We start from the raw sequence: 21,415 nt of genomic DNA on the forward strand, positions 1-21,415 counted from the left end.
CATGGGCTGCTTCTAACTCTACTCAGGTAACCTTACCAATCTCCTCAGCTCAAATGACACGAGTTAGCAAAGAATCAGTTTTATTCTTGATATTGTTCAAATGTCCTATCTAAAGTACTGATCCCTTCACTTGGCAGGGTTATAGTGAAAATAATGAATATTTCAGAATACTAGACTGTACTTGTGGAGACTTCCCTGACCCCACACTGGAGACCGTGTCACAGATTTCCAGCGGGAAGCTGAAAGGTCACCACACACAGCACAGCTTTAGAAAGTAAGACAGAAAAATTAATTACAAGAAATGGCCACATTCTTTCCTCAGAATGTAGGCTGGATCATGGAGAAGCATCACTCTCAATACATGTATTACAAAATAATAGCCAAAGGACAGAAAGGTCTAGAAGTATCCTGAGAGAAAATCAGGCAAGAGAAAGTCCTGAAAATCCTGTTACTTCTAAAGAAGTTAATATACATTATTTAAAATGCAAATAGTTTTATAAAGTCAATCCAAGAGTTATCTTTTCATGTTAAAGAAAATCCCTTTACCCATTTTTCCAAAATAGCAGTAGCCCAGACTGAACAGAATCTGTGTTTGACACACAGCAACAACAGTTAGAAAGGAAGCAATGAAGGCTTTCCCCAGGACAGACAGACACACCGCAGCCGTGTGTGTGACTGCAGCGTGGTCCATACAGAAGGGCCTGCTTTGTCTCCAGGCAGAGTACCCAGCTCTCACTTCAGAAGAGGGCCACCTACCTGCAATGGCCTGAACAGCCACACGCAGGAATCCCCGCACTTCACCCTTCTCACTGACAATGGCCACCCTGTGGATCAGGGGCACGGGATACAGCAGATTGCTCAGGTAAACAAATGCCCTAGAGACAGAAACCGGGAGACAAACATCTGAGCATCCCACAGACGGAGAAGCTGGCTGTCAGATTCATCGAAAAGACCTTTGAAACTGAGTTGGCTTTTCGGTTCTGTCTTGAGGTTACCTCTCTCTCTGCTCTGGACTCTCAGACTACCTCGAGTGTCTCTTTAGCACAGATAATACATAAACAATGCAAATGCTCGGTAACAGTTGACAGAGACCAACTTACACCAAATTAATTAGTCCCTATAAAAATTACTACTGTAGGTAGAAGAGTAACAGTTGGAAGTAGACTGTGAAGATACTGGTCTATAAATACTGCTAAAGGTGGGGGAAAAGGAGCCAATTAAAGAGTTTAACTTTTTAATGTAAGAAATTATAAAGAGATTTGTTTTGTTTTTCCCGATAAAACAGAAATCGGGAGACAAAAAGGCAGAAGAATGTGCCTGAAATACAGTTAATAGGTCTAAATTAGATTTCAAGTCACAGTGTTATGGGTCTTTATTTTTACTCTGAAAAATGACTATTATCTTTAGGCAGGATTATGACACATGTGGGCAGAGAGGCTATGTAGTCAGGAGTTTCTGAGTAGCCAGCTCATAGGGGACTCTGGACGGGAATCTAGATAAACGCCAAGGGAGAAGACAGCTGATCCCTAAAGGGTTGCTTTTTTGCTCCCAATTCCAAAACCTAATTCAGAAATGCATATACAAAAGGTAAGTTACGGATCTAACATTTTCTATTTCAAACAAACTGGCAAAGTCCTATCACATTTATATTCTTTTTTTTTCTTCTTTCATTATTTTGTAGCTATTGATTTTTTTGTAAGTAATAAAAACTGGTGATCACAAAGCTTAAGTGTGTTTATCCCCATTAGTGAATGGGAAATAGAATCTAGTTCCTACTGTTACTCCTGTTATCCCACTTAGTACATGCTGATCTTTGAACACAAGACAAAGAGTAAACATTTGCATCAAGAAATCACACATAAATAAATGTGACACACATGTCTGTTTGCTTCTATTCTTGCTCTGAAAAATCTACTTTAAAACAAAGAGAAAAGGAAGATGAGTGGATTCTTGGGATTTCAATTCAAAGTAATGAAAATACTTCTGAAAGTAGACAAAATACACCACAGAAAAACAAATGTTAAAACTTTAAGAGCATAAATGAAATATGAATGAAAAGTATAATAAAATAACTGCAAATGAACATTAAATCAGATCAAACGATATCTACTTCCCTTTCAGTCTGCTCCAAAGGTGGGGGAGGGCAATGCTAAGAAACAAAGGGTTAAAGCTTTGTTGCACAAAAAAATTAAAAATCTTCTTAAAAATTACAAACAAGACTCTCAAACATCAATTACTGTGACAGAGTTTAAAGACTAAGAATTTGGCATAAGGTCCCGAATGGGTAATTTCACTTCCAAAGTCAGCACACATCCAGCCAGACTTGCCCACTTTCAACGCCCTGGCCATAAAGAGCTATCGCACATGCTCATTCCTGCCCTGCAGTCCTTTCTGAAACCCACTACCCATCTCGTGCCTTTAATTCCACATCCTGAGGTCTTATTCCAAACACCAATCTCTCATGACTGGACCCCGCAATGTTACATGAACTCAGTAACACATGATTCCAGCAATGCTATGATTTACATTTCCTTCTTTATGTGATTATTTAATTTGTCTGTCTCACCCACCAGACTGGAAACCCATGAGGGTAGGAACCATGTCTGGTCTTGTTGGCCACTGGTGAGCGATCAAACATCTAAATATATGAGTAAATGGGAAAATGAAAATTGTCCTCTATCTTTAAGTACAGGTAGAAGATATTCCAGAAAAATGGCTTCCACCGGAAACAGAAGCAAAGCCATTCAACTTTATACTAGGTTGATTTTTCGAAGCCTTACTCACAATGAATATTAAATAAATATTAAAACTACATAGAATATGTTTAGATTCTTAACTAAACTTGTATAGTTATCTTTTCATACGTAAAAATAGCTATTCAAAAACAGGAACCCTGTTTTTAATTTTAAAAGTGTACCACTTGAAGGCACCGCCTATCATGTTCACACACGCACATCACAAGCAAGCACTGTCTGAGCAGATATTAAAGACAAGCCTCTCCTTTCTGCCTATGGCCATGGCTAGCCCAAATATGGAAGACTAGAAGTACTGGTATAAATGTCTCCTTTTAGAAGAGAATTCTGTAATTCTATGGTAGTGGCAGGTGTATCAACGCTGTATAAAAACTCTCCTCTGAAGTTTAATTGCTCCAGATTCTTGAGAGTCCTTAAACCTTGACCTAGCAGACTGAAGGAGAACAGGGATGAAAGAAGGAAAGACGTAAAGGATATATTAGCAGAAAGTTCTGTGAAGTTACTTCAAAAACGGAAACAAATTTTGTCAACATAAAGATAGGAAAAATCAGCATGATTATGGTTCTAGTTACAGAAAGAGTGCCAGTTCAGGTAATTAGGTCACAGAATAATCATCTTTTGCTCCCTTTTAACCCAGAAGAGTATCTTAAATATGTTACATGTCATCCCAAATTATGTAGGATGGTCATAACATCCCAGCATGCCATAAGAGAATAGCTAAAGGGACAAGCTCTTATAATTTTCATATAAAAATTCACCGGAGGCAGCCAAGGAATGAAAGTTACAAATGGAATTTCAGAAAATCCGGAAATTTTTACAAGTGAACTGTATTTGTGATTACATGCCAATAGAGGAACCCAATCCTGTGAGTAACAAGAACAGGAAAGGAGGCATTCCCCATGCAAGCACAATGGCCACTCTATAACTAGGATGCTGCACTGTTGTAATAATCTGTAGATGAGAAATGCAGTCAAGAGGGAAGATAAAGAGCTACCCTTCACTTTACTAACTGCTATGAGTTCACCTCCTCCTCTAACGTCTTTCTTACAAGCCAAGGTTAGGTTTAGAACCTGGGAACCCAAACAAATGGAAAGGTCAATTCCTGAGCCATAGCTCCATAAATATTTTATTTGAAAATCAAAGTACAGTTGATGGCTTTATAGTTTCACTTAAATCTGATATGATTAAAATGAATAAAACTAGAGAGAAAATAATACATATATCTTAAGCCAGTCAATGTCCACATTAAGTGGGGCTCTGACTTAAGTTTTCTATACAACTGATTAAAAACACAAATGTTCCTGAGTAGAACTCTTAACCAGGATACCCCCTGCCAGTGTGAATGACAGAATCTGAAAGATAAAAAAGATCCTTAAGGCTCCTTTTTTCCTACCTAACTCTTCATTTTACACTTGAGAACCCAGCAGGCCTCAGTTTAAGCAGCCTGTCCAAAGTTAGGACCCAGGCCCCTCCTGACAAGTAGGTCAGTGTTCTTCCCACAGAGCTAAGTAATGATGCTCCTCCCCATCCCCCACTGTGTGGTGCAGAACTTGAGCAAGCAGCATTGGGAGCTGTGCAGCTGGCCCCAGGACCAAACCGTTTATGGACAGAAACTTGGTGCTAGCTTCTGACCCTTGTAGCATAGGATGAAATGTGCTGAAGCACATACGCAGTCATAAAGTAAAGAAAGCATCATGATCCCATTATTTGTACACAGAATTACCTTTCTCAACTGTAATATAAATCAGCTTCTCTGAAATTCTAAGCGTCTATTCCTGGCAATACACCAGTAGAAAACAGCATTCATGGCTGTGTGATCCTTCTATTCGTGGAAAACTGAACAAATGTCTCCTTACCACTGAAAAACCCTGAGACTAAAATTACTACTCAGTGTCATAATTGGGGCTTTCATTTCTATCAAAAAGCTTTTATTTTCCCCACTTCCATAATAGGGATCAACTTCTACATTACTTATATAGTTCTCACCAGGAAACCAACACCACAATATAAGCTAAGTGTTAGAACCTTATGTTGTTTCTACTGGGTCAGGAGACTCACTGCACTTCAATTTGTAGATAACTTGTGCTTATCCATTTAACGTTGACATAATTCCCTTATTTTGAAAGGGTTTAACAATACATGGTTCTAATCAACCACTAAAGTTAAGTTTAATACCTTAAAACCTGAACATACTCTTTGGTTAATCCAGTGAGTGCTGCTCTGTTGAATTTGTGATTAAAATTACTTCGGCGTGAACACTGGGTATAGACAAAGACACCGGGGTTAAGAGCACGTGCACGGAGTTCTGCATCACTGACAGGGAGTCAGAGACAATGCCTCAGTTTGGTGAACTAAACGTAACACAAAGCAGTTTCATGTACTGCTGAACAAATATCCATTGTTGATGGTGTCAACAGATAATTTTATGAGATTCATCATTACAAAGCCTGTAGGTAAAGTTTAGCAGAAGCCAAAGATCTGTAGACAGGCTGAGTGAAACTGGCCAAAGAAAGGCATCCATTTGAGATGAAAAGGAAACTTCATATTCTTGATTCTTTTTTAGACTCAGACTAGCAAAAAGTAAAACCCGATACTACTCTTGATTGCACTTTGGTCCTCTTGATTCCTGCGGATGCCACGAATCACTGAGCCTAACCTTGGGCTTGCTCTGCTCTCTCTCAAGCTCTCACCTGTGCTTCCTTCCCCGCATTCCTACTGAAAGGCAACACCAGACCACAGGCCCGTTCTTCAATCCTACAACATCTGACTCTAACCACATTCTCCTCTGGGGTTTCCTCCTTCAGAAGAATATTACTGGGCTACTGAAGACAAGGGGTCCTCCGTGTAGTCTTCACACACTTGCCGTATGCTGCAGCAAGGAGACCCAGTACCTCACGAACAGGCCTGAGGACTCTCTCCAGCCAGATCAGCATGTCATGAATTGAATGGGCTAAAGCAAGACCATCCAAAATTACACAAGGAGCCTCTTTCAAGCAAGAGCTGGTCCCTTTTTGCCTTTCTCACAGTAACCTCACCAACCTTCCCACTAAAATGAACCATGGGGATCGGTCGTAAAACGGGTCATGCCCGTCACTGAAGAGATCTGATCCCTCCTCCGTCCCTGCGTCAGAGCCGGTGTCATCCACGAACGCCTCATCATCAAAATCCTCCATCTCATCTTGCTGCTCGTCAGCCAGCTCAGTGATGTCGGAATCGGCCGTGGAAAAAGTGGGGGAGGGTGTGCGGTCGGCAAGGCGCTCATTCACACAGCCATGGAAAATGGGGGAGCTAGACACCAGGTAAGATGCAGATTGACACAGCCAAGGAGAGAGGAACAGTTGGTTAAACAGGAAGCTACAGATGCCAACAGCACAGAACCCACTGAGGAATCAACACAATAAAAGCAAGTGGAAAAGCAAAAGGATAAAATAAGCATAAATCATCTGGTTCAGGTGAAAGGGAACATGGACTGACCCTTAGAATAAGAAAGCAAAGGAAACACGTGAGTAGAATATCCCCAGAAAATAATGTGCTCGAAAGGTTTTTATTCCTCAGTATGCACAAAAGATCAGCAGCCAGGCTTCAAAGGAGCCACTGAGTATTAACATTAGGTGAAATAACGAGGTCTAAATTTTTATTCCAATTCCCGTATCATCCGGGAGCAGAAAACAGAGTGGATGAACTGGTATATGGCAAAGCAAGGATGTGCCTTGTGTAGGTAAACATGTTTGGCCAATTCATCTCTTTAAAAACATTCCACTATCAGAGTGAAGTGGAAAAGACTTCATCTTTTTCACTATGACTTCAGCTCTTCCTTTAAAACTGTCAGAAACGGCCCTGGCCTATCTGGCTCAGCAGTTGGGAGCGTTGGCCTGCGGACCAGAGTCCTGGGTACGGTTCCCGCTAGGGGCATGGACCCAAAAAACAAACAAACAAAAAAAAACCTTCAGAAACGTTTTGCAATTTTAAAACAATTTAAATTCTGAAATCATTAGGCTCAAAACTTACATTTTTCGGCTTTTTAAACTCTAACCCTCGAAGGCTCAAGGGGACTATCAAAATGTGCAATTAATTCACCCTTGGCAAAGACTATGGTGAGAGGAATGGCTTTTAAAAAAATGAGGACATTTCATGCCCTGGCTGGTTTAGGGTCACAGGCTTAATTCCTGGACAAGGGCACATAACTGGGTTGCAGGTTCGAACCCTGGCCCCAGTCAGGGTCATGTGGGAGGAAACTAATAGATGTATGTCTCTCTCACATAGATGTTTCCCTCTCTCTTTCCCTCCCTCCCTTCCACTCTATCTAAAACTTAATGGAAAGTATCCTCAGGTGAGAATTAACCAAAAAATAAATAAAAATAAAAAGGTGAGGACATTTCAGCTCATGGAGAGGATGCAGTCTGATAAGTTGTAAGTCACACTGTGGTATTAAACTGCACGATGCAGACACAGGTTTTCTTTTCCTTTTAAATCTATTTTGTTCAACTGTAAGACATTTTGTGAATGAGATAAGATTCTGGGAAGACTATCAATTACTTGGTTTGAAATTTTGAGACTTTAAACAAATATGCATGTTGAAAAAAAAAAACCGAAGGGAAATAATATCAAATGACAGAGTGGTTGTGTATGAGTGGACCAGATTATAAATGGGGCTGTTGTATACTCTTTTGCTTTTAACTTTCTGTAAAATTTGCTGAATTTTAAACAATTAAAGCAATACCATTCATTACTTAAAAGGAAGACATCAAATTAAATCATCACATACCTTCCTACAAGTTTGAACCAATGGAACCGATCATAAAAGGGATCGCTGCCAGTCAGCGTGGCTTCGCTCTCCTCTGGGGCGCGGGAGGCCATCTCACCGGCCCTGTCATACATCTCTCGCATCAGATCCAGTCTCTGCCTATGGAGTGAGCATACAGTGCACGGGGTTGATAGCGTAAGAATGCATTCAACTTTCACTCTGGAAGTATGTTCCATGCAAAATTAAAAAACAAACAAATAAAAAAACCAACTGCTCCCACCATTTAATGATATTAAATAAAATGAAAGGCCAAAGGTACAGAAACCAAAACAGTATTCAAAGTGTCTGAGTCTACAGATAAGTCAAGAATGGCTACCTAACCTCTACCAACTCACAGGAGAAATGTTGTTCAATGTTGTAGGACATCTCAAATACACTGAAACAGTGAAAAGTACCTCATCATGGTTAATGCAAAAGAAGCTACATGATAACTTTCCTGTTTATTACTGGTCATCCTGAGCTCCAGGACACAAAAGATGAGTAATTACTAGATCCAAGATATAAATAGGTACAATTGAAACACTTAAAATATAAGAGGGTCTACAGAGGGTAAATTTAAATCCTATCTACAAATGACAAAGGTGTTTGCCGAGTGGGGTTCACTCACTTAGAAGAAAATGGAAGAAGAGTAATATCACTGGCCAGTACCAGCATTTAGAAGCACAAAAAAGGAAGCAACAGCAACATCTCAGAGAGGAGAGTCTGAGGGAGCCCACCCGAGCCCATTACTATTTCCTAAATAAAACAGCTGGCTTTATGGATAATGTTTTCATACTTGAGTTTCTCCAACGACCAATAATGTGTTGCTCCATTCTTCAGATCCTGGACTTCTACGGCTACCACTGTGCGAGGGAAAGGCCTGTCCTCGTGCGTTTTGTCCATCTCAGTGGGAAGTAATTCAGGAGGTAAAGGGGAGTACAACGTGTCAGTCAACAGCACAAACTGAAACTGCACCTAAATGGGGAGAACAAACCACTGACCAATTGGCCTTTGTTTTCAGCATGTAAGCATCAGAGATGAGGTGATATAATCATGCTCAATGAAAAAGAAGTCAAACATATAGTATATATCCTAAACAAATAGCTTGTGTTAACTGTAAAACACTGGCCACTTATAAACTCATCATAGAGAATGATCCTAATTTCAAATTAAGCTATTTTAAGATTTTGTTTTCCTAGCCTGGGACAACGTTTTTGCACAAACTAAAATCGCAATATGTATTTTGGTTGACTGAATGAAGACTTTTGTAGAACTTATACAAAAGACTTAAGAATGCATCTCTATCTAGTCTCTCACTAATGGGTGGGTGGAGGGGAACATGCCACAGTTTTCAATTTTAAATTCAGAGAATTACAACTATATGGTAAGTGCTTTGCATGCACCATGTCATTTATTCCTCACTACCACCTTATATTTTCACCAACAAATATTTAATTAAATGCTAACATACAATAGTAATTTAAAAAGGACATAGTCGCTGCCTTCCTTTAGTCTGCTTGAAGGAAGGAGTAATTAACAAATAATTATAAACTGAGATGGGTGGGCGAGATTAGGAATGAAGAAGACTTCTTATCCCTTTCTTACGGAACCAGAATACAGCTCCAGGAGAAGATAATGAATTTCCCCCGAGCCAGGCAGTCTGTGTTCTTACCTACTACACAATATCGCCCCCACTGCAACCTTAGTAGTCAGAACACTGCTAAACAGTGGGACACGTAGAATACCCACTTTTTCATCCCTCACAAAAGCCCTGGGTGGCAGACACCTTGCCAAGCCCATTCTGTAGCCGAGGGAATGGAGGACAGGGCTATTACTGGTCACACGACCGGGAGAGCCAGGACGGGCACCTGGCTGGTGAGCGCAGAGCACGTGCAGTTCTGTCCACTCCGCAGAACTGGCTCTGAGGCCCCAGGAGAGGAGGGGCACAAGGGACTTACAAGTACAGACTTAATGGTGAACACTAACAATTTTAGAAACCCAAGAGAAGCACATTTCCACTAACATGCTTCTGGGTCTTGTCAGAAATACAGTCTCCTTATTTATAAAATAAGCTAGAAAACATGTTACTTTTCAAAATTCACATAATAAACATATAATTAGTACCTGCTATGTGCTAGGCACATATATTAAATAAAGGCATATATAACCCTGTTTCATAGCAAAAAGCAGCCGAGTTAACCCAAGGGAAAGTTAATTCAAGATGAGCGACAGGAACCCGTCAGGCTCAGCTTTGCCTCCTGACGGTCCATGTTCTTCCTCCCTCCGTACCTTCTTCTTCAGTTCCACACTGATGGCATTGGCCTCCTTTAGGTAAACAGCATTGCCCCAGAGTAAGTCCCTCAATGACGTAAACTGGTGAGACTTCCACTTCCGGAAGGCCCACTGGGCCAGCTCAAATTCATGTTGTGTCCAAGGAACTGGAAGAGCAAATGAAATGGACTGAATAGTGACCTCATAATCATGTGGAAACCATGTCCTCCGCTATCTCACCTCTCTATCAAGCACAGTCTTTCCCAGTCTCCTTCAGTCAGCTGCTTTTGTTTTCTTATTCTCAGGAAAGCTTACTAAATTCTGCTGATATTATGAAAGCGGCACATACATTTCAGAGAACTTCCAAAAAATCTGTTTATTTTAAAACATCAAAGAATAGATTTCTCTTCCTTTTTTTTTTGTGGTACGTGCCCCTAGCGGGAACCGAACCCGGAACTCTCTGGTCCACATGCCGACGCTCAACTGCTGAGCCAAACTGGCCAGGGCTCTCTTCCTTTTTTAAAAAAAGGTATCTCTAATGTGTAGACTATAATATAGAAAACCTCCTAGTATATTAAGGTCTTATATTTCACCTAGAAATTTAAAAATGGAGAATTTAGTACATAAATTAAGAGTTGCTTCAAAGTTAATTTGGATCCTGAAAGCACTGAAAGGCTAAGTGGAGAGGAATGTGACAAATGTTTACACTGTACTAGACGACAACAACTAATAAAGCCTTAATTCAGCTAAGAAATTCTGGACGAATTAAGAGATATAAATTGATATGTTCCAAAGCCTTCACTGCAAAATCCCTGACATAAACCATAGATCAGGGAACAGATTATAAATTAGGAAACAGAACATATTAACAAAGATTAAGCTCTGTGTTTATCGGCAATATACACATGAACTACATATGTATAGTAATACTGGACAGTGTAAGTAAAACGCCCAAAGGTTTATATGAAGCCTGCTCAGAAATCTTGTGTTCTGAGGATCACAGTCCCAGTCCTGCCTCATAGAATAACAGCCTGGAGTCTCAGCATTGAGCATCTTTAACAAATCATCTTCAAATTGGCACAGTAAAATGTCCATAAATGGTAGGGCCAACTATGTCAAATCTAGCTCTGATCATAGATAAAGGACTAATTTGGTAATACAGATACAAAAGATATGCACAGAAAAGTGTCTCTAGATTTCACCTTCTTCTTCCTCTTCTTCCTCTTCAGTTGTTTCTGCAGCCAGGGATCGAGTCTCAACCTGCTTCTGCAAGGCCTGCAATTTACTCTCATAGTCCTGAAGGAAGAGAAAGGAAACAACATGTAGGAGATAGGCGATACATGGGAAAGAAAAGGAAAGGACTATTGGGAAAAGTAGAGAGAGAAGAAAAAAAGAGAAGGTAAAGGCAGGAAACAATAAAAAGACAGACACGCAGATAAACACTTAGAGGGAAAAACCCTCAAAGCACACAAGACAGCCTCTAAGGAGTAACTGCTTTAAAAAAAGTTAACTGCAGTCTCTATTTTCTCAGATTCATAGTTTGTTTGTTGTTTTTTAATCCTCACCCAAGGATACGTTTTGAGTTTTGGACAGAGCGGGGAGGGGGTAGACAGAGAGAAACATTGATCAGCTGCCGCCTGTATATGCCTTGACTGGGAAACTGAACCTACAACCTAGGTATGTGTCCTGACCAGGAATCAAAGCCACAACCTTTCGGTGTATAGGACAATACTCCAAACAACTGAGCCACCTGGCCAGGACTCAAGAATTCTATATTTGGGGTTTTTGTACAGAAAGGAGAGATTTTGAGGGATAAAATGCATGTGTTCCTTAAACATTAAAATACATTTAAGTAGTACCTTTACATATCAAGCAATTCCAGAGAAAAACAATACTGGGAAAGATTAAATTCACCAGTATCAGCAACAGTTCCAATTATCTAGCTGTTTGATGAGAAAAAATGAAGTCTGTTGACTCTGAACGCACTTCCCTGTGGATGAAACATTATTGTCTTTGCAGGTGGAGGATGAGTTTAGCCTTCAGGCCACCAAAAGATCATGGTGCTCTTAGGGTTGGAATAATCTATCTACTGCACTTAGTTTTTTAATCAAAGTATTTTATTTTAAAGTATACTATTATAATACAAAATGTACTATTATAATACAAATCAGATTTATCCTTCATTTCTCTATTTACTCCATGTTTTCTCAATGAGGGTATCACCTGGAAGTAAGCAAAATATTGTTCTTGAGGGATAAAGAAAAATGTATTCTTTTTGTATGTAAAGCACAAATATACATACCATATGTAAATAGACACACTATGTATCTGAGGTATTAAAATTACATAGTGGGGGGAAAATGTTTTAAAATGTTCCTTACAGTATTAGTTGGGGAAAAAAACCCTGGTGTTTAAAAAAATAATAAAACATGTAAAGTTAAGAAAAGAGACCTAGGCATAGCAAAATACCAAATCATAGCATAAGCACAGCATGTTAAAATATACTGCTCAGATCTCCTGCCTCCTTGGGGGAGACCTTACTATAGGCTGTTATGAGACAGAGGGCTTAGGTCTGACTATGTGCTGCTCCAAAGAGCTCTCCAAGTCACATATCGGACATGCTCTGCATTTATACAGGACCACTGAGAGCCTGCCCAGCAAACCCCATTACCAAAGGAGCTCCCAATGGCAATGCAGAGGAGGATGCAAATATTCTCAAGGCTCTAGTACTGTATCATTTAACGCCACAGAGGAAGCTCTCTCTCTAGTGGAGCTTGCAGTGACCAAGAGCCAGCAACACAGCTTTATTCGATATCTAAACGCACTTTTAAAAATTAAACTAGCAGGTAAAAGATTTGGGTTTTGCCCCTGGCACCTGCTTTGTAGTCTTATACTTCTGGGAAAGTTAAATCCTCTCTACACCTCACGTATGTCATCTTTAAAATGAAGATTTTAGTGTTTGACCTGCCTACCACACAGGACTGCAAGAAGGATCAAATGATGAACCATTTCAAAACACATGAGAAAGTCTTCTTAAATGGTATCAACACACTATGAAAATAACAGATGATGTGTCAAAAAGTTTATTTTCCAAATATAGCTAGCACCCAGATCTTGGTTTCTAAATACCATTCCCCACTAAAAGGAACCAAAATTCCTTGGGAAAATTCCAGGTTTGGAATAAGGAAAGTCCAGGGGAGCCTGGGTACAGAGTACGCAAAAGACCAATGGAGCCATTTCAAAAGGGCACACATTCCCACTGGCCAATAAGAATAACAGAAAAAGAACATAACTCATTCTTAGTATAAAAAGATTCCTTGAGTCCACAGTGATATGAAAGAAGGAAAAAGGGAAAGCTCTTATTAGCAAAAAAAAAAAAAAGCCAGTTAATAAATGAAGAGAAAATGACAATTAGAAAATGACTATATTGCAACCCCAGATATAGTAATCAAATCAGGCAAGGATCAATTAAGTGAAAGGTGGATGGAAGACAAAATATTCACACAATCCCAATGTGTCACCCTAGATACCTTTTTTTTTAAATGCAAGATTTATTTACCCCTTTTTTTTTATCCTCACCCGAGGACATTTTTTTGCATTTATCTTCAGATAGAGTGGGAGGGAGAGAGGGGGGAAGAGAGAGAAACATCAATGTGAGAGAGACACATCAACTGGTTGCCACCCACACAACCCAACTGGGGCCAGAGACAAAATGCAACCAAGGTACGTGCCCTTAGCAGGAACCAAACCTGGGACTCTCTGGTCCACGGGCTGACGCTTTAACCGCTGAGCCAAACTGGCCAGGCACTTTACCACTTTTTAAAGTACAATAGAGCTTGTCCTGTCCTAGTGGGTGCTAGCCACTGGAACTACTATTGCTGCTGTACCCTGGAACCAGTGAGGGGCGTGGGCAGCCCTGAATCACCCCAGATCTCATGCTTCCCGGAAAGTTTGTCTCAGTGAGGGTTTCCCAGCCCCAGCTGGTGTCGCCAGGCCCCAAGCACAGGACTGGGCTCCTCTAAGAGGGCCAGTGGCAGCCAGAACTAATACAGTTCCCTTGTACATACCTCTTAATAAGAGAAAGAACTGGGAAACATCACATTAACTAAATTTATGAAACTCTAATGTTACTGACAATAGGACAAATTGACATGTTATGTGTACCGATGTGGGTGATGCAATAGAAGTACACGATGCCACTATTCTACCATTTTTACCAAAAATGTTTAACCTAAATCTAACCTTGAGGGAAGAATCTAATAAATGAGAATGGGGCCTAGACCCATTCAAAAATATCAATGTAATGAAAGATAAAAGAAACATGAAAACCAAATGCAATATACAAACCTCAACTGGACCTTGTATTAAAACATATATACACACTTCTGACACATATTTTTAGACAACTAGAAAAATTTGAAAATAAACCGTGTATTACATGATTTTGAATAATGTTAAATTTCTTGGGTGGGACAATGATATCAAGAAAATATCCTTGGTTTTAGGCGATACACATAGACGTATTTAGGAGTAAACTGCCAAGATGTCCCCACCTTACTCTCAAATGATTCAAGAAAATTATATACATATGGGTATACAAGTTTCACTGTACTACTTTTTTTTTTAAAGATTCTTGGTAGGTTTGAACTGTTTCAAAATAAGAAAGGGGGCTCTTGCCATGGCCGGTTTGGCTCAGCAGCTGGAGTGTTGGCCCGCGGTCTGGAGAGACCCAGGTATGGTTCCCACTAAGGGCACGTACCTCGGTTGCATTTTGTCCCCAGCCCGGTTGGGGTCGCGTGGGTGGTAGCCAGTCAATGTGTGTCTCTCTCACATCAATGTTTCTCTCTCTCTCTTGCTCCCTCTCTCCCTCTTGCTCTATCTGATGATGAATGCAAAAGTGTCCTTGGGTGAGGATTAAAAAAAAGGGGGGGTTCCCTAAAAAAAACCCAAAAAAAACCTATATGTTATATGGGATTCTTGAGGCAAAAAGAGAAAGACTGTTGGTTTACCTAGAAGGCATCAAGAGAAAAAAATGTTAATATCTTGAGAATTTTTTTGTTTTTATTTTCCCCCATTATTTTATTGTAGTAACATAAAGTTTACCATCTTAACCATTTTTAAGTATATACTTCAGTAGTTTGAAATACTTTCATACTATGAAGTTCTATGAAGATGATATTATTGCTATCCTCATGTTAAAGAAGAAAGACAGAAATTAGGTAACTTTCCAAAGATCAGAGTTAGCAAGTAGTGGAAATGAGATTTGAACCCAGACAACTGGACTCCAGAGCACACTCTTTTTTTTTTATCCTCACCCGAGGACATTTTTTCATTTCTTGTTCAGATAGAGTGGGAGGGAGAAAGAGGAAGGGAGAGAGAGAAACATCAATGTGAAAGGGACATATCGAGTGGCTGCTACCTAAACAACCAACCAGGGCCGGGGACAAACTGCAACCGAGGTACGTGCCCTTAGCGGGAACTGAACCCAGGTTTCTCTGAACCGCAGGCTGACGCTCTAACCACTGAGCCAAACCGGCCAGGGCTAGAGCACTCTTTTAACAACCATCCATCTACCCATCCATCCATCCATCCGTCCAGTCAACAAACAAATACTTTTTCACCCCTACCATGTGTCAGATGCTAGGAACACAGTGGGGTGAGGGAGAGACAATAAACAGTAAACAGACACAGTACACTATGATTTCAGCACAGAGAAGTACCACAAAGAAGGGCAGATATTAGGGGTTAATACGAAAAAGAGAGAAACAGGAAAAGACTTTTAGATTAGGTGGTAGGGGAAGGTCTCTGTGTAGACATAACATTGAATCAGAGAACTGAGCCAGCATGCTGAGATCTTGCCGGGTGGATGTTACTCCCATCAAAGTAGAAGCAACAGTGAGTACAATGGTCCTGAGATGGAAAGCTGCCTGGTGTGTTGAAGGAAAAGCAAGAAAACCTGTGTGGGTGGAGTGGCAGAGTGGAAAGGATTAGAGACGCAGCTGAGTAGAAGTCAGACAAGGACTGGGTTATGGATGACCTTATAGGCTAAGGTAAGGACTATGGATTTTATTTTACAGGAAGCCTCTGGGTGGCTTAGAGCTGGAAAGTAACATGGTCTAGCTTAAGTTTTAAAGACACTGCTCTCCATGGAGAACAGCCTGGGGGCTTGGAAGCAAGGACCTGAGCCATGAGGCTGACACAGTAATGCCAAGGAAGATGGTGGTGACCTGTTCCAGGGTCTCGGCAACAAATGTGGTAAAAAGAGAACAAAGCTGGAATATGTTTTACAGGCAGAGGAAATGCGACCTATGGATGATGCAATCACGGGGTGTGAGAAGAAGAAACAGGATGACTTGCATTTTGGCCTGAGCTAGTTGCTCCGTTCAGATAGTTTAAATGTGACATGCCAGTTAGTTGTATGGATGTCAGGTCACAGTTGTGTTTGTGTCTAGAGGTCAGGACAGAGGATCAGGCTGGAGAGCACATCTGAGAGTCAGCAGAGGGAGTCTGCGGATAGACTGACTGTTTGAGACTGGACCTGGATCCCCACTCAGTAGTGTGTGACTGTGGGAAAGCAAGTGAGAAAGGATGACAATACCTACTTGACAAAGAGGGAGCACTCTACAGATTTAATGAGTTAATACATATAAAAGGTTTACTGGCTCAATACACGAGTTATTATCTTCACGCTCCTCTGTGTGAACATGGACGGAAAAGCCACAGAAATGCATGAGAGGATGGAGAGATACAGATGTAGCCAATGTCTGTGGCCACAGAGACCATGAAGGCACAGCCAGTGGGGCCAGAGGAAAATGAGAAGCCAAGTGAATGAATTGTCCCAAGAAGACTAGGCAACTGTGTCAAACACCAGACAGATTTAGTAAGATGAGGACTGAGAAAACACCCCCGCAATTGTCAGTGAATATCTTTGGACCCTGTGAGTGGTAGGATGGAAACAAAAGTCTGACTAGAGTGAGTTCAAGCAAGAATGGGGAGAAGACATTAAAAAGAATCAGTGGGAGGTGGATAAGTGGAAAATAAGTACAGAAAACTCTCTCAAGGCGAATTCCTATAAAAAAGAAACAGTGACAGCTCACAGGGGACATGGGACATTTTGGAAGCTGGTGAAATAAAACCACACTTATATGTGACAGGAATAATTCAGGAGAGAAGCTTATATTGTAAAGGAGAAGAATACATATACAGTAAGTCCTGCCCTGGCCAGTGTGGCTCCGTGGTTAGAGCATCAGCCAGCACTCTGAAGGGTCGTGGGTTCAATTCCCAGTCAAGGGCACATACCTAAGTTGCACGTTGGGTCCTGGCCCCGGTGGGGGCACATGCGGGAGGCAACCAATTAATGTGTCTCTCTTACATTGATGTTTCTCTCTCTCTCCCTCCTCTTCCCTCCCTCCCTTCCACTGTCTAAAAAAATCAATGGAAAAAATATCCTCGGGTGAGGATTTATACACACACACAATGTACAGTAGGTCCTTGAGAAGGTGATAGATGGGATATAGAAACAAGAGCTGGGCTAAGATAGGAGCAAGGCCAAGCACATGTATGGATACATGCAGAACTAGAAGTGGAAAGAAAAGGAAATTTTCTTCTGATCACTTCTTTTTCTCAGTGAGACCAAAAATGATCAGCTGAGAGCAAAGAAAGGCCTCCTTACAGCCCCTAAGGTGCCTGGTTGTAGACTTTTAGAGCACCCTGTATTCCCCCTCCCCCACCCCATCATTTGGCACAACTGTACTGTATAACTAACTACTGATGTGACTCTCTAATGCCAGTCTCCTCCACAACTCTGTGAACCTCACAAGGAGACCTGTCACTCACCACTGAATCACCAGCATCTGGCACACAACTATCTTCTAGCTCAGATATATAGTCCTATGCATTGATCTTCTAGTGAACAGTTCTCAAAAGTGACTATCTCTAGATCAGCAAACTATCTCTAGGCCGGCAAACTACGGTCAGTGGGAAACCCAGCCCACTGTCCGTTTTTGCAAACAGTTTTATCAGAACACAGGCATGCCCACTGCTCTGCATTCCTGTCGATGGCTGTTTTCCTGCTACAACAGCAGAGTTGCATAGTTGCAAAAGGAAGGACCCACAAAGCCTAAAATATTTACTATCTGACCCTTTACACAAAGCTTGTGGTCTGGTTGGTGGGGCTCTGTGGACTGAGCTCCATCCCATGGACTGAAAGGTCCTGGTTAGATTCCCGGTCAGGGCACATGCCTAGGTTGCAGGCTCGATCCCTGGTAAGGGCATGCATGGGGCAGCCAATCAGTGTATCTCTCTCACATCGATGTTTCTACCTCTCTTTCCCTTCCTCTCTTAAAAAAAAAAAAAAAAAATCAATAAAAACATATATATATATATTTTTAAAAAACTTGTGAACTCCTATTCTAGACCAATGGTTCTCAAAGATTTAGCAGAATCATATCACCTGGGAACTAACAGAAATGCAAACAATCAGGCCCTATTGCACGCCACCCCCCAACCTGTCCCCAATCAGAGACTCTGGGAGTGGGCCCAGCAATATGGTCTCCTAAACCCCCTAGGGAATTTTGATGCGCACTACACTTTGAGAACCACTCTTCTGGGTAATATACACAGATGAATGATGAAGCAAACAAGACAGTATTCCAGGTGAGTTTACATTCTCATGGAAGGACCAAACAAGTACACAGACAACCACTTGGTTACCATTGTTAAAATAACGAAAGTCACCCTGGGGCAGGAAAAGGGACACATGAGCCCAGCCAGTGTGGCTCAGTGGTTGAATGCTGTCCCATGCAACAAGAAGTTGCAGGTTTGATTCCCAGTCAGGGCACATGCCCAGGCTGTGGGCCCGGTCCCCAGTGAGGGACATGCAGGAGGCATCCAACTGATGTTCTCTCTCATTGGTGTTTCTACCTCTCTCCCTTTCCCTTCCTCTCTATAAAACAAAGAAGGATAAAAAAAAAAGCGTGCACATGAGCACAGAGCGCAGATCTGGAAGAGAAGTTAAATATGATGAGAAAGGATCCCAGTCTTGAGGAAGTGCAGAAACACTGAGGTCAGAACAAACTTGTTGAAGGAACAAAAGTACAAAGTGCTTACAGTGTGAAATCGTTAAGTGATGAAGTCAGTGACAGCCAAGAAGCCAAAACATGGAAAGCCTCGTAGACTACGGTAAGAAGTTCATATTTTACATCGATACAGACAACAGGTGGAACCAGAGTGGAAAGGGGAGGTGGGGAGAAGACAGAGAGGGTCAAGAGGATCAAACATATGGTGACAGGAGACCAGGCTTCAAGCGGTGAACACACAGTAGAGTATACAGATGTTGTATTAGAAAGTTATAACACCTGAAATTTATATAAAGTCATTAACCAATGTTATCCCAGTAAATTTAATAAAAATAAGTTCAGATTGTAAAGTGCAATCAATGGAAAGCCACTGGAGGCCATTGATATGATCTGATTTTTTATTTTAAAAGAGGATGCTGGTTGCTATGTGAACAATGGATTATATGGGTCAAGAATAGAAGCAAAGAAACAAGTTAGGTGGCTACTGTAATAAGCTAGGTGAGAGATGATGGTGCCACAATTAGGACAGGGCATCTCTGAAGGAGCTGTCATTTAAGGTAAAATCAACCTCACCATTCTGGGTTTACTGGTTAGGTTGTTTTTTCACATTCCAGGCTTGGCTCCTTTTGCTAATATTGCCTTCCTCTTTAATAGCAGGTTAGCAAGCAATAGCCAGGAGACATTAATGACCCAGTTTTTGTCAGAGCCTCAGTTTGCACACCACCAGCAGCACTGTGCAGACACAATTTCAGATCGATCCTTCTTAGACCTGAGCAGCTCCTTTTTTCTCCCAATCTCTTAGTACTGTCTTGGTCTCATCTACTTTACTTTCCAACCATGATGGAAGCAAGAGCCTTCATCACCTCGTGGATTGTATGCACAGAGTTTATCCCACCTGCAAGCTGATCTGTTGATTCTTCGTGAACATAATTTATCAGAGTTTCTCTCCTTTCTCCCTGCCTTTGTTTGGAAAGCACAGTTTCTCATTTAGTTCATACTGCAACTTCCCAACTGGAGCACTGGGCTCAGAACTTGACTCCTTCCAATCCACCCTCCAACCCAAACTCTGGCCATTTCTAAATGGTGAATCTCATAGTGCAATCTCCCTGTATATAATCATTTGGTAGCTTCCCAACACATTTAAGATAAAATCCCAACTCCTGGTCGTGAGTGTGTGGACCATGAGTGGTGAACCTTTTCAGATAAACTATGGCTAGACCTTACAGAATAAGTGGAAAAGGTAGATAAATGCTGAAAAGAGAAAAGAGAACGTCCCAAAGGAGCTTAGCAGACTTAAAAGTATTCTTAAGTGGCCCTGGCCGGTTTGGCTCAGCGGTTAGAGCATCAGCCTGCGGTCCAGAGAGACCAGGGTTCGTTCCCACTAAGGGCATGTACCTCGGTTGCAGTTTGTCCCTGGCCCTGGTTGGGTTGTGTGGGAGGCAGCCACTCAATGTGTCCCTTTCACATTGATGTTTCTCTCTCTCTCTCCCTCCCACTCTATCTAACAGAAAATGAAAAAATGTCCTCAGGTGAGGATAAAAAACAAACAAACAAACAAAAGTATTCTTAAGTAGATAGTGACGTGTTGTTGTTTTTTTCAGATTTTTTATTGATTCTTTTTTTTAGAGAGAGGAAAAGAGAGGGAGAGAAACATCGATGTGAGAGCTAGACATCAATCGGCTGCCTCTTACATGCTCCCTACCGGGGATCAAGTCTGCAACCCAGGCATGTGCCCTAACCAAGACAACCTCTTGGTGCATGGGACGACATCCAACCAACTGAGCCACATTGGCCAGGGCAATACTGATATTTTAATGAAAGATGTTCAAGAAATAGCAACGGTTGTGATCCCCAAACATTCTGAAGAGAAAACCCAGTATGTGGTGAAAGATGAAAAAGACAACATAAAAACGGAGACTGATATTAAGAGAAACAGAGTAGACTAGAATGCACAGTACCCAATATGGATGAACCAGAGTCAAAGAAAAAGCTGAAGGCAAAGCAAGAAAAAGGGACGGGGAAAGCAGTAAAGGTGGCAAAGGGCTTGGCCTGATACACCTTTTCACTTTATTTTTTTGTTAATCTTCACCAGAGGATATTTTTCCATGATAGAGTGGAAGGGAGGGAGGGAGAAAGAGAGAGAAATATCAATGTGAGAGAGACACATTGATTGGATGCCTCCTGCATGATCTCAACCAGAGCTGGGGATCGAACCTGCAACCCAGGTACATGCCCTTGAGTGGGAATTGAACCCATGACCCTTCTGTCTGAGGGCTGACGCTCTAACTGCTGAGCCAAACTGGCCAGAGCAGCCTGGTACACCTTTAAATCTTGAAAAATGCCACCTGAGACAGATCTTTGATTAGAACGTATACACTGATTTCAGCTTCACCAAATGAAAATTGTTTACTTTTTTTTTTTTTTTATCCTTACCTAAGGATATTTTTGCATTATCTTCAGATATAGTGGGAGGGAGAGAAGGAGGAAGAGAGAGAGAGAAACATTGATGTAAGAGAGACACACTGACTAGT

The 21,415-nt window shown here is 41.3% G+C and overlaps 1 protein-coding gene and 1 pseudogene across 20 annotated transcripts in view; one reads left to right on the plus strand and one right to left on the minus strand.

Annotated features, from left to right (window-relative positions):
- The window catches only part of KIF1B (kinesin family member 1B), a 146,137-nt gene that overhangs the window by 29,665 nt on the left and 95,057 nt on the right, over positions 1–21,415 (minus strand). For 14 of the 20 annotated variants that reach the window (XM_036255558.1, XM_036255555.1, XM_036255557.1 and 11 more), the window contains 6 exons: positions 11,010–11,103; positions 9,826–9,974; positions 8,333–8,511; positions 7,519–7,656; positions 5,793–6,041; positions 757–875 (listed from right to left, as the gene is read on the minus strand). In XM_036255558.1, the coding sequence (XP_036111451.1) occupies positions 757–875; positions 5,793–6,041; positions 7,519–7,656; positions 8,333–8,511; positions 9,826–9,974; positions 11,010–11,103 (928 nt within the window). The remainder of the gene's footprint in view (positions 1–756; positions 876–5,792; positions 6,042–7,518; positions 7,657–8,332; positions 8,512–9,825; positions 9,975–11,009; positions 11,104–21,415) is intronic. The other 6 variants (XM_036255572.1, XM_036255571.1, XM_036255570.1 and 3 more) reach the window with 1 other exon arrangement.
- LOC118626152 lies at positions 18,430–20,937 on the plus strand (annotated as a pseudogene).

The sequence above is a fragment of the Molossus molossus genome, unplaced genomic scaffold (assembly GCF_014108415.1).
Source record: "Molossus molossus isolate mMolMol1 unplaced genomic scaffold, mMolMol1.p scaffold_m16_p_12, whole genome shotgun sequence".
Lineage (NCBI taxonomy): Eukaryota > Metazoa > Chordata > Mammalia > Chiroptera > Molossidae > Molossus > Molossus molossus.